Source organism: Balaenoptera musculus, chromosome 7, assembly GCF_009873245.2.
Source record: "Balaenoptera musculus isolate JJ_BM4_2016_0621 chromosome 7, mBalMus1.pri.v3, whole genome shotgun sequence".
In the NCBI taxonomy this organism is placed as follows: Eukaryota; Metazoa; Chordata; class Mammalia; order Artiodactyla; family Balaenopteridae; genus Balaenoptera; species Balaenoptera musculus.
In genome coordinates this window covers 40,058,033-40,072,998 of record NC_045791.1, presented here as the reverse complement: position 1 = coordinate 40,072,998, position 14,966 = coordinate 40,058,033, and the positions used below count along the sequence as shown (strand labels likewise).

The following is a 14,966-nucleotide window of genomic DNA, read 5'->3' as shown; positions in this document are numbered from 1 at the left end:
AGACACCAGGGTGTGCTTGCCACCACATGTAAATATGGATGAACATTTATTTTCTGGTTGATTAGAAATATGCACATCCTTTGCTTTCATATGGGTAACAGATGTCTTGTGGGTAACAGATGTCTTGGCTTTTATAGACTAATTGGCAAAAAGGGGGAAGAAGAGGATAATTAAAAGGGTAGGAGGAGACACAGAAAAGTGCAATCTTCCTTGTGGGGAAAATCTAATAGACCTCCTTATTACGGGTAATTACCTCCTTCTTCAACTTCATTTGCTATCCCTTTCCATATGACTCAAGTACAGTATAATTGAAAAGTATAAAATAAAGAAATGTAAGTCTGACCTGTTGTCTGCTAACAACCAGTTTTATCCTGTCATAGAATATTCCAGTGTAATTGACTCAATAACATAATTTTTAAAAAAAACAAAATATGAATGCATGTCTCATCTCTAATGGCAACCTGTGTTTTAATTGGTAACACTAGGGATCTATGTTCAGTCTTGCATTTTTCATTTCCCACCAATCCACTACGTGCAAGACTGAATATGTTTGTAGGTTGTGTATTAGATATACATCTTAGGTTCGTTTTAGCTTGCTGTTTGTTCTCTGTCAGTGCTACAGTACAGCCAATTGACTTGGAATAAATGAGGACATTTAGCAATTGTTTGAAGCCATTATCATCAACAAATTCTCAGTTTTGTCAATGTTTTCCATCATGCAAGATTTAAAGTAAATGTGTCACTTACTATGTCTTAACTGTATCACTTTGGTCTGTATTATTCTTCTGATTGGTACCTTTTACTTTAAATTGAAGGAGATTTTTATAGCCTGTTAAACATTCAGTGAGAATCCACGTTATTCCTTGATAAGAACTACTAGGTAATCACTTTTATAAGGAGCTAGTAATACTTTCAAGAGAAATTATCAGATTATGTACTTAGAAACTTACACTTGATACAAAACTTAAACAAACTGAAAGGTAAGGTTATTTATGCTAGATGTAAGGCACAGGATATTGACTTTTATTTGACCACTTGTCTCCTCAGAAAATATGTAGGTAGAATTTGTTTAAAAAGATAATTAGGACAATAAAGATCAAAATATCAATTGTCCATTGTTAAGTAATTATTCATTTCTTTTTGCTGTATTAGAATTAAATTTTATTCTAAAAATAAAATATTTTCTTGTATATAAAATATAAATTTTATAATAAGTTATATTTTATTCACCATTACTAGAAACTGGTGAGGTGGGAGGGTGGTTTCTGTACCCATCTTTTTTTTTTTTTTTTAATATCAGCTTTGGTAGGGTAGAGACAGCATTGTTTGAGTAGTCTGATGACTACCACATAAATTCAGTCACTTGATCTTTTTGAGCCTCATTTCATTATCTGTAAAATGGAGAGAGTGGCAAATAATTCCCACGGTTGCACTGGGAATTATACTCAACGATAAGCACACATGAAACTAACATATGTTTAGTTATTGAGTGCTTTATGGTTGTCTCCTCTCATTGGACCCATATCCCTTAGTTACTTGCCTTGATTTCCAGGCTAGGCTTCTCATGGAAATAGAAAATTCAAGGAGACTCTGATGAATAGTCTAGTAACAAATGGTTTGAGACTATGTGTCAGGAGAGTTATTCTTCCCAACTTCAGCCCCTTAAAATATGAGATTGAAGAATAACCACAGTGGGGTAGGTTTTTTAATTGTAAAAGAGTTTTCCATATTTTGTAATTGTAAATTTCCGTAAGTTGTAAATTTATAAAATTGTAAAATGCTGACACTCTATGAGACTTCAGGATTTCTAGACCCACTGCCCCTCTCCTGGTTAATTTCCCATTTTTCAGAGGAAGGCACTGAAGCCCTGTAAGGTTAAATAGCTTCTCCAAAGTCAATCAACAAGTGAGTGACAGAGCCAGGTCTGGAAACTTGGTCTTTTCCTGAAATCTTTATCTGTCCTACACAAGACCACCTTTCTTTGTGACCACTGGGGATCTAGCCTGGACCATTAAAAGAATAAGAGCATTCAACTCACTCAGCCGTGCAGAAAGAGATGCATTTCTTTGTTATGCTTTTTATTTTTTATTTTTATTTTTATTCTTTATTGGAGTATAATTGCTTTGCAATGTTGTGTCAGTTTCTGCTGTACTATGAAGTGAATCAGCTATATGTATACCTATATCCCCTCCCTCTTGGACCTCCCTCCGACCACCTTGCCCATCCCACCCATCTAGGTCGTCACAGAGCACCAAGCTGAGCTTCCTGTTCTTTATAGCATGTTCCTGTTAGCTATCTGTTTTATGTATGGTAGTGTATATATGTCAATCCTAATCTCCCAATTCGTCCCACCCTCCCCTTCCCCCACTGTGTCCACATGTCCATTCTCTAAGTCTACGTCTCTATTCCCACCCTGCAAATAGGTTCATTTGTACCATTTTTCTAGATTCCACATATATGCATTAATATCTGGTATTTGTTTTTCTCTTTCTGGCTTACTTCACTGTATGACAAACTCTAGGTCCATCCACATCTCTACAAATGACCCAATTTCGTTCCTTCTTATGGCTGAGTAATATTCCATTGTATATATGTACCACATCTTCTTTATCCATTCGTCTGTCATTGGACATTTAGGTTGTTTCCATGTCCTGGCTATTGTAAATAGTGCTGCAATGAACATCGGGTTCATGTGTCCTTTTGAATTATGGTTTACTCAGGGTATATGCCCAGTAGTGGGATTGCTGGGTCATATGGTAGTTCTATTTTTAGTTTTCTAAGGAACCTCCATACTGTTCTCCATAGTGGCTGTATCAATTTACATTCCCACCAACAGTGCAAGAGGGTTCCCTTTTCTCCACACCCTCTCCAGCATTTATTGTTTGTAGATTTTTTGTTGATGGCCATTCTGACCGGTGTGAGATGGTACCTAATTGTAGTTTTGATTTGCATTTCTCTAACAGTTAGTGATATTGAGGATCTTTCCATGTGCCTCTTGGCCAACTGTATGTCTTCTTTGGTGAAATGTCTATTTAGGTCTTCTGCCCATTTTTTAATTGGGTTGTTTGTTTTTTTGATATTGAGCTCCATGAGCTGTTTGTATATTTTGGAGATTAATCCTTTGTCCATTGCTTCATTTGCAAATATTTTCTCCCATTCTGAGGGTTGTCTTTTCATCTTGTTTATGGTTTCCTTTGCTGTGCAAAAGCTTTTAAGTTTCATTAGGTCCCATTTGTTTCTTTTTGTTTCTATTTTCATTCCTCTAGGAGGTGGGTCAAAAAAGATCTTGCTGTGGTTTATGTCAAAGAGTGTTTTTCCTATGTTTTCCTCCAAGAGTTTTAAGCCCAGAGATAAACCCACACACATATGGTCACCTAATTTATGACAAAGGAAGCAAGAATATACAATGGAGAAAGGACAGCCTCTTCAATAAGTGGCGCTGGGAAAACTGGACAGCTGCATATAAAAGAATGAAATTAGAACACTAGCTAACACCATACACAAAAATAAGCTCAAAATGGATTAAAGACCTAAATTTAAGACTGGACACTGTAAAACTCTTAGAGGAAAACGTAGGAAAAGCACTCTTTGTTATGCTTTTTAAATGGTCTGTGCACATTAGTTCATTCAGTCTTTCTTTATGGATTACAAATGTATTTTGATTGTTTCATAGGACCACCAGCTTTAACTCCTCCAGTAAAAGAAGACAGAGTCACTAATATTTACATAGTAATTCCTATGAACCAGGAATTATTCTTAGGACTTTATGTAGATTAACTATTTTATTCTCCGTAATGACACCGTGAGGAGGTATATCTCACCTTTCATATAAGGGTGTGGAAACACAGAGGAGCCAAGTAATAGCCAAGATTATTACCAGGATTTGAAGGCTTTGGTCAGATTTGAATCAGAAGATGCTAGAGAGAGGGAGATTCCACTGTCAGAAGATGCCTGGGTGGATGGATCTTTATTATATGAGCTCTCTTTTATGCAAGGAGAGTGACTTAAAACATTTCCAAATCACTTAGATTTTACATATCTAGCTCTACTGAGTCCCAATCAGTCTACATTATTAGGTTCTACCATAGCACATTAATATCAACAAAAGATTATATTTATTTATATTGAAAACCACTAGAATAAATAGAAGAGTAAGCTATTATGGTTGATCCAATGTTGATAAAAAAAATGGTATTTTATTTCATGATTGTAAGTCCCTTAGCATGTAGTAATAAAAATGTTTGTAGGGATGGTATTTTACTGTTCAAGAACAATTATCAAAAGAAGAGATAATTTCTATTGATCAATATGTGGTTTGTTCTTTCTTACACATGCAGTTATATAGGAATATTATCTATATTGCTTACATTGGTATTTGAAGTTGAATATAAAAATGGCCATTTATGTATCAAATATTTTACAGGTATAAAATCAGCTCCAATTTGAGTAATTAGCAATTTAAAGACTTTAATTTGAGAAAAAAATGATTGCATGGAAAAACGTTGGACATTCAGAAATTGCAGGGTGCTGTTACGATTTAACAAAACCTTCATTAAAGTAATGATACAAACGGCTTATTCAGCATTGTTCTATTTAAAAATAATTTAAATAAAATTTGAATAAATTACTCACAACCACTGGACTATTCCAGTGGTTGACGTGATGACAGGTATTTAACGTCAGAACAGAAGTACTCTACCACTTTGAACATGTGAGTTAACGTGGGTTGTGTGTGTATATGTGTGTGTGTGTTTATTAAGTAGGGAATGCTGAGAAAACTTGAGAAGGAAACAGATTAATTTAGCAAAGTCTAATTTTTGAAAGTTTTATTGATGCAAATATATTAAATTCTACGATTGATGTGTTTTGCTCTACTGAATAGATGTGTTCATTAAAGAAAATTGCCCGAAGGTCATGGTCTATGTTCAAATGACTCTCATTCTGAGATGTATTCTTTAGTGAAGAGGGGGAAGTATAATGGCTCATCAATGCCTTAAAGGTAACTGTGACGATACAATAATGTTAAAGAGTCACAGAATATAAATGTGAAGAGTCACACTATTTTTTAAAGCTGTAAATATCTATGGTTTGGTTTGTGTTTAGCACATTCACTTAACAGTTTAAAGGAGAAATTGTAAATGAACAGAATACACTGGACTGTTCAGTTACTCAGCTCCTGTAACAACACTTATGTTCTACAAGTGATGCTCGACAGCGCCCCTAGGTTGCTGTGTTACTGTATCCTAGAATTTCATAGGAGCTATTGATTTAGGAATGAGCTGGTTGAGCTTAAAAAGGAGGGATTTACACCATGGATGAGAAAATTGTTTCAAAATATAGTAGCAACTGAAGAAATTGCTTGTAAAAATATAAGCAATAGTAAACGATGATTGGGCAACCCTTTTGATAAAACACATTGCCGAGAGGGAGTAACAGCTTTAGCATGTGTTTCTATCTAGTACTATTTAAACCCTCTCTCAGTCTTCATAAAGATTGAATTTCTCTATTCAAGTATTATGAAATAAATATGCATTATAGCTTCCTAAAGCTTTTTGCCTTACCTTTTCCAGGTTTGAAGTGTGTTTGTCTTTTGTGTGACTCTTCAAACTTTACCTGCCAAACAGAAGGAGCATGTTGGGCTTCCGTTATGTTAACCAACGGAAAGGAACAGGTGATCAAGTCCTGCGTCTCTCTCCCAGAACTAAATGCGCAAGTCTTCTGTCATAGTTCCAACAATGTTACCAAAACGGAATGCTGCTTCACAGATTTTTGCAACAACATAACTCTGCACCTTCCAACAGGTAAAGGGTTTATCTTTGTTCATGCCAAATTTAATTGTACTCTTGGAAAGTTATATACACATGATAGAAATCAAACTGTTTTATGTTTCTTTAAATAAGAAAATCTGTTTTACAGTTCTCTCTCTCCCTTTTTTTTTTTTTTTTTGGTAAAATTCTCTAGAGCCTAGTTGAGGTTGATTTTTTAAAAATTGCACAAGACTGTCAAAACATTGACAACAGCATAACAATTCTGAAGAAATCTGTACACATGAGTTGTATTTTTTGAAGTGATTAATGAACCTAAAGTAAAATATAAATTTTTATGGAGTCTCTTAAAGGAAAGAAATTAAAATGTATACCAAGAAAAAAGAAGAGAAAAAAGAGGAAAACAAAAATAGTAGATTGCCAACTTTTATGGAGACAGAATCTTTTTTTCATGGGTAACTTCTGCATATCTTCTTTGCCCACACTCAAGTGAGAGCATTCATTAACAGAAAGACAGATAGAATGGAATTTGACCCTTCATTATTGTGCAAATATATTCTTGCCTTTCCCCCAATTTCATGGAGTTTTATCCTAATTTACAAGGTACAAAAATCTTAATCTGGCCTTTTATCAATAATCTGGAGTCTGAAATTTTGGGGGCTAGTAAGAGGCAAGTAATTCAAATTAAAAACTAATTTATGACATGAAAATGTCCTGCTTGTAGATTTTCTTTAGTATGTTAATATCTATACAGAAATACATATTCTTCCTCACAAATGAACATTTACATGTACTGTTATCCAATCTCAGATGTTCGTATATCACCATATTCTACTATAGTATTTTTAACCTATTATTATTATTATTTTTAATAAATTAACTGCTCTCCCCCTTTTTTACTGGAGAACATTTACTTTATGCAAAAACTTGACATTACTTCTACAAATGAAAAACCAGTTTACTTGCCATAAATAAAAGGTAACTAAGTAAATAAACAAACAAATGTACTGACTGCATTACAGTTAGGTATTTTGTATTTTCTTTTTGTTTAAAAGAGAAGACAGTGGTGTTAAAGACATACTAACATGAAATGAGTCCTTTTGATACATAATCAGAAAAACTAAGAGAACTAGAGGAGAAATTCTTGTGTGATTCAATGTTATTTAGTATCATGTTGGTTTACCACTCCAATTAATCTCAAGAACCCTTAAAAATCATTTCATGAACCACCCCTAATACTTGTCCCATTCTTTGGGAAACACTACTCTGAAGCATTATCCTATGTTACAACCTCAGAAGTCATACTTGGCGTATTTCATCCCCCAAAGGTACTAGGAGTCTTAGATTTTAGACCACAGTTATTTTGTCTGAGATTCCATAGACTTCCTTGGTTTGATAGTGATCTGGTATCTATTCTGATACCAGAATTTTTCTTTCCTTATATCTCCTCCCCTGGTTTTGGTGGACCAGAGAACCCTAAAATGAAGGTCCCCTATATTTGATGCTGGTCTTCCCATGACCAAGATCCAAAAGATTAAGGAGGGGAAGGAAAGTCTCCATGTTAGGCTGTGGCAATGAGCTCTTTAATGTGTCTTCTCAATAAAAATTATCCATAAGACCATGTTCTGCCAGTCAGTATGTGTACAAGACAGCACTTTGACTGCAACAAAAGGTCTTGGAGGACAAAATGGTTCACACGCAGTTGGGCAAATTAAAGGTGCTTAGCGCAGCTAGGATATGGGTCCTTCCCAGCCCAACTCTAAACTCTGCCTAACTACTGAGATGCCTATGTTCTACCTTCAAGTCCACTTGGGAACTAGACTTTCTTTTTAAAAAATCAATTTTATTGAGGTATAATTTAGATATAATGAAATGCACACATCTTAAGTGTACAGTTTGATGTGTCTTGGCACATACATTTATGTAACTGCCACAACATTTCCATTACCTCAAAATGTTCTCAATCGCCACTTTCACCAGGGCCAGGAAACTGATCTATTTTCTAATAGCTGTAGATTAATTTTTACTGGAGTTTCACATAAAAGGAGTCCTATGGAAGATATAATTTTGCACTTGGCTTCTTTCACTCAGCATGTTTTTGAGATTTATTCATGAAGTTGGGTATGTCAGCAGCTTGTTTCCTTTTTACTGCTGGGTAATATCCCACTGTATGTTTTGTTCTTTTTACGCTTTCATCCACAATGGGTATTCAGGTTGTTTTCATTTTGGGGCTGTTATTAACAAAGCTGCGGTGAACAATTGAGTACAAGTCTTTGGAGATATGTTACCTTTCTCTTGAGAAAATACCTAAGAGTGGAATTGAATGGTCATATAATATCTATATGTTTAATTTATAAACCTAATCTCCCAAATAGTTTTCACACTGCTTATACCATTTTATATCCCCAACAGAAATGTATGATAGTTCCATTTGATCCATATTTTTGCCAGCATTTGGTATAATCAGTCTTTTTAATTTTGGCCATTCAAGTGATTGTATAGTGGTATTTCATTGTGGTTTTAATTTGCATTTCCCTAATGACTAATGATGATAACTTATTTTTTTCTTGTGCACATTGGACATTTGTGTTTCTTTCTTTATAAAGTGTCAAATATTTTGCATATTTAAAAAATTGGGTTATCTTCTTATGGTTGAATTTAAGAGTTCTTTATATATTCTGAATACAAGTCCTTTATCAGATATGTATATTATGACTATTTTCTCTCATTCTGTGGATTGACATTTTGTTTCCTTGAAGGTGTCTTTTGCAGAGTAGAAGATCAAAATTTGATGAAGTATATTTTATCTTTTTAAAAATTATTAATGGTTCACATATTTCATGTCCTGAGAAGTCTTTATCTATCCAAAGGTCATAAATATTTTCTTTTATGTTTTCTTGTAGAAATTTTAACAGTTCAGCTTTTACATTTAGGTCTATGTTCAATTTAAATTTAATTTTTTGTTATTATTTGAGGTTAGGTGGAGTTTTATTTTTTCCACATGTATATGAAGTTGTTCCCAGCATCATTTGTGGAAAAATCTATCCTTTCAATTACTTTTACCTTTTGAATGAAAATAAAGTGACCATGTATATGTGGGTATATTTCTGGCCTCTATATGTCTATACTTATGTCACTATCAAACTTTCCTGATTATTGTAGCCTTATAGTAAGTATTAAAATCAGGTCATATGACCCCTCCAACTTTGTTCTTTTTCAAAATTGATTTGGCTATTCTAAGTCCTTTGAATTTCCATTTAAATTTTGGAATCAGTTTGACAATTTTCACAAAAATATGATGATGAAATTTTTATTAGATTGAGTTGAATATGGATTATTTGGAGAAAATAGTCATGTTAATAATATTAACTCTTTTGATCCATGAACATAGTATGTTTTTCCATTTATTTAGTTTTTCTTCAGTTACTCTTAGTGTATTGTAGCTATCAGAAAACAGGTCTTATACATATTTCCTTGAATTTATCCCTAAGTATTGCATGTTTTTAGATGCTACTATAAATGGTAGTTTTAACATATCAATTTCTAAATGTTAACTGCCAGTATATGAAAATAAAATTAATTTTGTATATTGACCTTATATCCTGTAAGCTTGTGAAAATAATATATTAGTTCTAATAGCTTTTTAAAAAATTCTTTGGCATTTTCTACATACAGAATAATCTTATCTGTGAGTACAGACAGTTTTACATCTTCCATTCTGATCTCTATGCATTTTATTTCTTTTTCTTGTTTTTTTTGCACTGGCTAGGATCACTAAAATGATGATGAGTAGGTGTGGTTAAAGATCCTTGCCTTTTTCCTGTTTCTAGGATGAGTGCACTCACTCTTTTACGGTTAAGTATGAAGGTTTTTTTGTAGATCCCTGTTATCAACTGAGGAAATTTGCTTTTATTGCTAGTTTTGGGAAAGTCTTTTTTAATTAATTAATTTTATTTTTATTTTTGGCTGTGTTGGGTCTTCGTTTCTGTGTGAGGGCTTCCCCCAGTTGCGGCAAGCGGGGGGCCACTCTTCATCGCGGTGCATGGGCCTCTCACTATCGCGGCCTCTCTTGTTGCGGAGCACAGGCTTCAGACGCGCAAGCTCAGTAGTCGTGGCTCACGGGCCTAGTAGCTCCGCGGCATGTGGGATCTTCCCAGACCAGGGCTCGAACCCGTGTCCCCTGCATTGGCAGGCAGACTCTCAACCACTGCACCACCAGGGAAGCCCAGGAAAGTCTTTTTTAAAATCATGAATGAATATTAACATTTTTTCAAGTATTTTCATGGATTTATTGAGATTATAACATGACTTTTCTTCTTTAGTCTACTGATATGATGGATTATCTTAATTGGCTTTCAAAGATTACTTATAACAGGGAAGGTATGTATTATGTAGCCAGTTAATTAATATGTCTACAAAAAATGCTATGTGACATTTAATTGATATCAAATTTCTTTACATAAACTAAAAATTTGTTTCTTTTAGTGACATGGGTATGGTAAATTGACATTGAATTGAGTAAGATTGCATGTGCAGTCATCTTGTGTTAGGTTGTTCTCTCTGTGAGGCAGCACTGAATGGTTATTAGCTGTGTTTGGAACAGCAGCTGTTGGAGAGCAGTTGGGAACATCTAGGCTGAGCAGTGATACAGCCAGTGCCAAGAACTCTGCTGTTTTTGTGTCATCAGGTGAGTGTGATTGATATCCCCTGCTCTGCCTAGTAGGAATTTATCAATTTCAAATGTGATCACATGTATATGAAATATATAAAAGCACTCTGAAAAGTAGACAGTGTGATATTTCCACAGTACTTAATACTCTGCATCACATTCATGGGTAAAATGGTAGAAGAAAAGGTTGAGAGGTGACCAGAACAGGTTGGAGAAACTCTGGGACTTCCCTTTTCAGTTCCAGCTGAAAGCTAAGTGGATCCTTGCCTCTTGGTTCTTTCATTCATCACCCCAGACTGTGGTGTCATTTCTGGATAACTGACTTCATGTAGGTACAGTAACCCACTCTTGTCATGTTTCAGCTGGCTCTTTTCTGTCCTTAGGTCCTGTTTGTGATAATTGGGCTCTTGCTTTGTTTCTTTGTGACAAACTTCCTACCTTGAATACATCTCGTGACTTTTTTCTCCCCCCTTCCTCTCCCTGATGGTGTCCTAGTAACTCAGCAACTGGAGCTCTGTAGGCACAAACTCTTGCCCTCCTAAAAATCCTCTTAAGTGTTTGATTCTAATTCTTAAAACCTTAGACTAGTGGCTTTTGTACAGCTTTCCATTGTGACACACTGAAAGAAACACATTTTATGTAATTTCCCCCAACCCACATGCACACACATCTGAAACAAGAATTTCACAAAATATTCTTACCCATAAAATGTACAAGGTAGTCTGTGCTCTTTCATTAAGTAAAAATGCTGATCAGACCCCATAAGTTGTTTACATATTTACAGTTTAAGAGAGACTGCTTTAGTTGATATTTAAAATGTGGTAATTTTAAATGCAGCAAGGACATTTATTATTTTAATTAACTAGTTCAACAAACTATTAAGAATCTGGTTACTATTTTAATTTACAATGTTTTTCTTTTAAATGGCCTTTTAAAACCTTCTTACCCATTCATTTATAATACTAAGTTGGATTAAAGTTGAATTAATTCAGATCATTGTAAGCAAGATTTGATTAAGATCACATTAAATTTGATCACTTGCCCTTAAAAAAAAGTACTTCCTTGTTTGACATTGCATGTGGGTTTAATTTTCAGGAGTTAATTTTTTTGATAGAAGTAATTTTATAGTTTAGTAGAAATATAACATCAGAAAAATTGCTCGTTTCCCTGAAGCTTATTGTAGTAGATATCTTTGATGTCACTGGAGTGACCTTCCAAGTTCAACTATTATCACAAATATTTAGAGGGCTTTTTTCTAAGTAAACTTGAAAGGCAACAACCATTTCCAAAAACAGGCATGTGTTTGACTAGTGCTTGGAGCTCATGTCTCTACTAATAGTAAATATGTTGTTATTTTCATTATACGAACATACTGAATATTTAAATATTACAATTAAATATAGGCTATGCAAATCAGTTAAGCAAGAGAAACATATATATTGTTTGTAGTGTAACCTAATTTCTTTTTAACTGTTTATTTTTAGACCAGATAAAAATAGCTCTTTTAAACTCCAAAAATATCTGCCCGCCTTTCTGGATTCTACTTATCTTGCCCTGACTCCAGTGACTTTAGATCTAGTACTCTCAGGCTTCAGTAAATTTCCTGCACAGTAACTCATGCAGATTGACCACTCACAGCTTCCTCTGAAATTAGGATAGAAGCCACTTTGGTGGGAAAAATTCACCTCAAAAATAAATGATGTATTCTTAGCTCTTCAAGAGCATTTCCATTTCAATAAAAAAAAGACTTATTTACCCAAATTAGTGCATACTTTTGGGGTGGAGGATGGGGAGGGGGATTGTTTTCAGGGTAAACAAACAAATAATAAGTGAAAAAGTTCCATTCTTTTGGAAAATGTTCCAAAAGATGTTTAAGGTGTGTGTCCCTATAATGGGTTCTTTCTGTGAGCCCTCTAATAAGTTCTCACAGTTTCTTTACTGATTTTGTGTAAGTTGGGCCTTCTGTGTCTATTCTTCAAGCTTCTTAAACTGTTTTCCCTATATTTTCTAATATTTGAGTCTCTGATAATTAATTAATACTATCTACAGCTTCTATGAGTTTGAATCTGCTGACTCATGTTCTGGGTGGCTACTTTCCTTGCATGTTTTGTAATTTTTGATTGTGAGTTCATGTTTTGAGAATCATATCTGGAGGAAACTTTTGATGCCTGTATTTAAAATATATTCCTCCAGAGGAGATTTATATTAGCTACTGCCAGATATCTGGAAGTGCTACCAACTCCAACCCATTCAGTGTTTTGATTAGGTTTTTTTGGCCAACATATAGCATGAATTCTGGCTCTAAGCCTGCCTATATGGATGCACACTTATGGTGAGGACCTCTCAGAGAGAGTTTTTTTTTTTTTTCTCTACCCAAAGTCAAGGTTGAGACAGACAAATAGATGAATACACACCCTGTCTCTCTCTGCAGAAGGTTTCTATTTTGTTTTATTTTCAATGTAATGCTATTCATTTTTGACTGATTTATACCAGGATCTCTGATCTGACCTTTCACAATTTCAGGAACCATGTTTTATTTCCTGATCTTGTGATACAATCTAATAAACTAAGCACTTAACTACCAAGAACTGGCAGATGCCTCCAGGGTAAATGGCAGTCCCTGTGCTCAGATACCTCCTTGGATTTGCATTTTATTTTTGGCTGCTGAGAAATTCATTTATTTTCCTACCAGGTTAATCATATAATAGAAAAAAGTTTTTCATTTATATTTTATTCAGCATTTTTGTGTGTGCTGTACTAAGAAGGGCTCTGTGGACATCTAAAGTATAACTTGGCAGAAGTGGAAACTCCAGGATGGTTTATTTTTGAAATGATGCTGGCATAATTATCTATCCATCTGGAAGAAAACAGGGCTGTACCACAGTGTCATACCATATACAAAAATAAATTACAGCTTGATTAAATATCTAATTGTGAAACATAAAACAATTTAAATGTCAGAGGAAAATTTAGGGAAAAAAAGGATTTTTATGACTTTACAGTATGGAAGCTGTTTTTAAGTAAGACAGGAAATCCAATTGCTATAAAAGGAAAAGACAGATATAATTGACTACATGCGAACTAAAATAAAAATGAATAATAAAAGATAACATAAATAAAACCAAGATAAATGAAATATGGGATAGAAATATTTGTAGCATATATGACTGGAAAAAAAATAACTATTTAAAAGATAAAGAGCCTCTGTGTATGTGTGTGTGTGCATGTGCACATGCCTGTGTACATGGCAAGGGAGAGAGTGGAAAGAGAGAGAAGGAGAGGGGGTGCTAAATGAAAAAATGGACAAAAAACACACATGGAAATTTTACAGAAGAGAATCTTCAAAGTGGTCAAGTATTGAAAAGATGTTCAACAAAACTAATAGCTGGGGAGATGCAAATTAAAACAACATACTATTTTTTTCCACCCACTGGATTGGTAAAAGGTAAAGGAGGATGTTTTCAACTAAAAGTATCAGAAACTTAGATAATATCTTAACCAGTGAGGGAGTTCACAGCCTCAGCATGACAAGAAATCTGGAAGTAGGTTCTTTCTATGATTTGTTAACAAAGAGACTCAACAGTGTCAACAGCCTACTTCCAGTTTTCTTTTTATGTGAATTGGTGAACACCGTTATTGTTTAAGACATTATTATCTAACTTTCTGATACTCTTATCTGGTACATTTTTTTCCTTATGTGTATCTGCTTTTTCTAACAAGGGAAATGTTGGGTTTTGCTATTAGCAATCTCAAGATTCAGGGAAGACAAAAGTAAAAAAACATGATTTGCTCAAATTGGGTCGTCTAATAGAAACCGCCATGTTTAGTAGAATTATCAAAGGTCTCTTTCCTTATTGCAAGTTTAAACCAGACGTAAATACATCTCCTTCCAACCCCAGGGAGGAGGCTTGGGTTTATTACTAAGCAGAGCAGGGGAAAAAAAGAAATAATGAAAAGCAACAACTTTAAAACAAATGAAAAACCTTATTCTTGAGAAGCTGTGGACATAGCATAGCCATCACATGGATTTTAAACCTGAGTTTCCATTGTCTGAGTGGTACTCTCCAGAAGAAAAACTTTTTTAAAGTATACCCAGACTAATAGTGTCCCCAATTGCCTGCCAGAAGAAAGTTCAAACTCTCTGGAGAAAGGCACTTTAATATTAGGTCTCAAAGAGACACAACAAACACTTTTTCAAGGACATGAGAAGTACATAATGAAGGACAAGCACTCCAAGCTTACAGAGGTTCAAAACAGCATGAGCATGAGCATGAGCCAGTAGAAGAGAGCACAAAGTTTCATATATTGGAATTATCAGACAATAATTATAGAGTAGCTATTCTATGTTTAAAGAAACAAAAGGCAAATTTGAAAACATTTGTTAGAGAATAGGAAATTATAAAAAAATGACCTAGCAGATTTGAACAATATTGAAGAAAACTTTTTAAAATTAAAGATACAATAACAAAAATTAGAAACTTAATGTGTAGGTTTAACAGCAATTCGTATAACAACAACTGAAGAGAGAATTA

At 34.3% G+C, this 14,966-nt stretch overlaps 1 protein-coding gene across 1 annotated transcript in view; it reads left to right on the top strand.

Annotated features, from left to right (window-relative positions):
• ACVR1C (activin A receptor type 1C) overlaps positions 1-14,966 on the top strand; it is a 90,583-nt gene that overhangs the window by 46,269 nt on the left and 29,348 nt on the right. Inside the window, exon 2 of the mRNA XM_036858068.1 lies at positions 5,571-5,801. Within this exon, the coding sequence (XP_036713963.1) occupies positions 5,571-5,801 (231 nt within the window). The remainder of the gene's footprint in view (positions 1-5,570; positions 5,802-14,966) is intronic.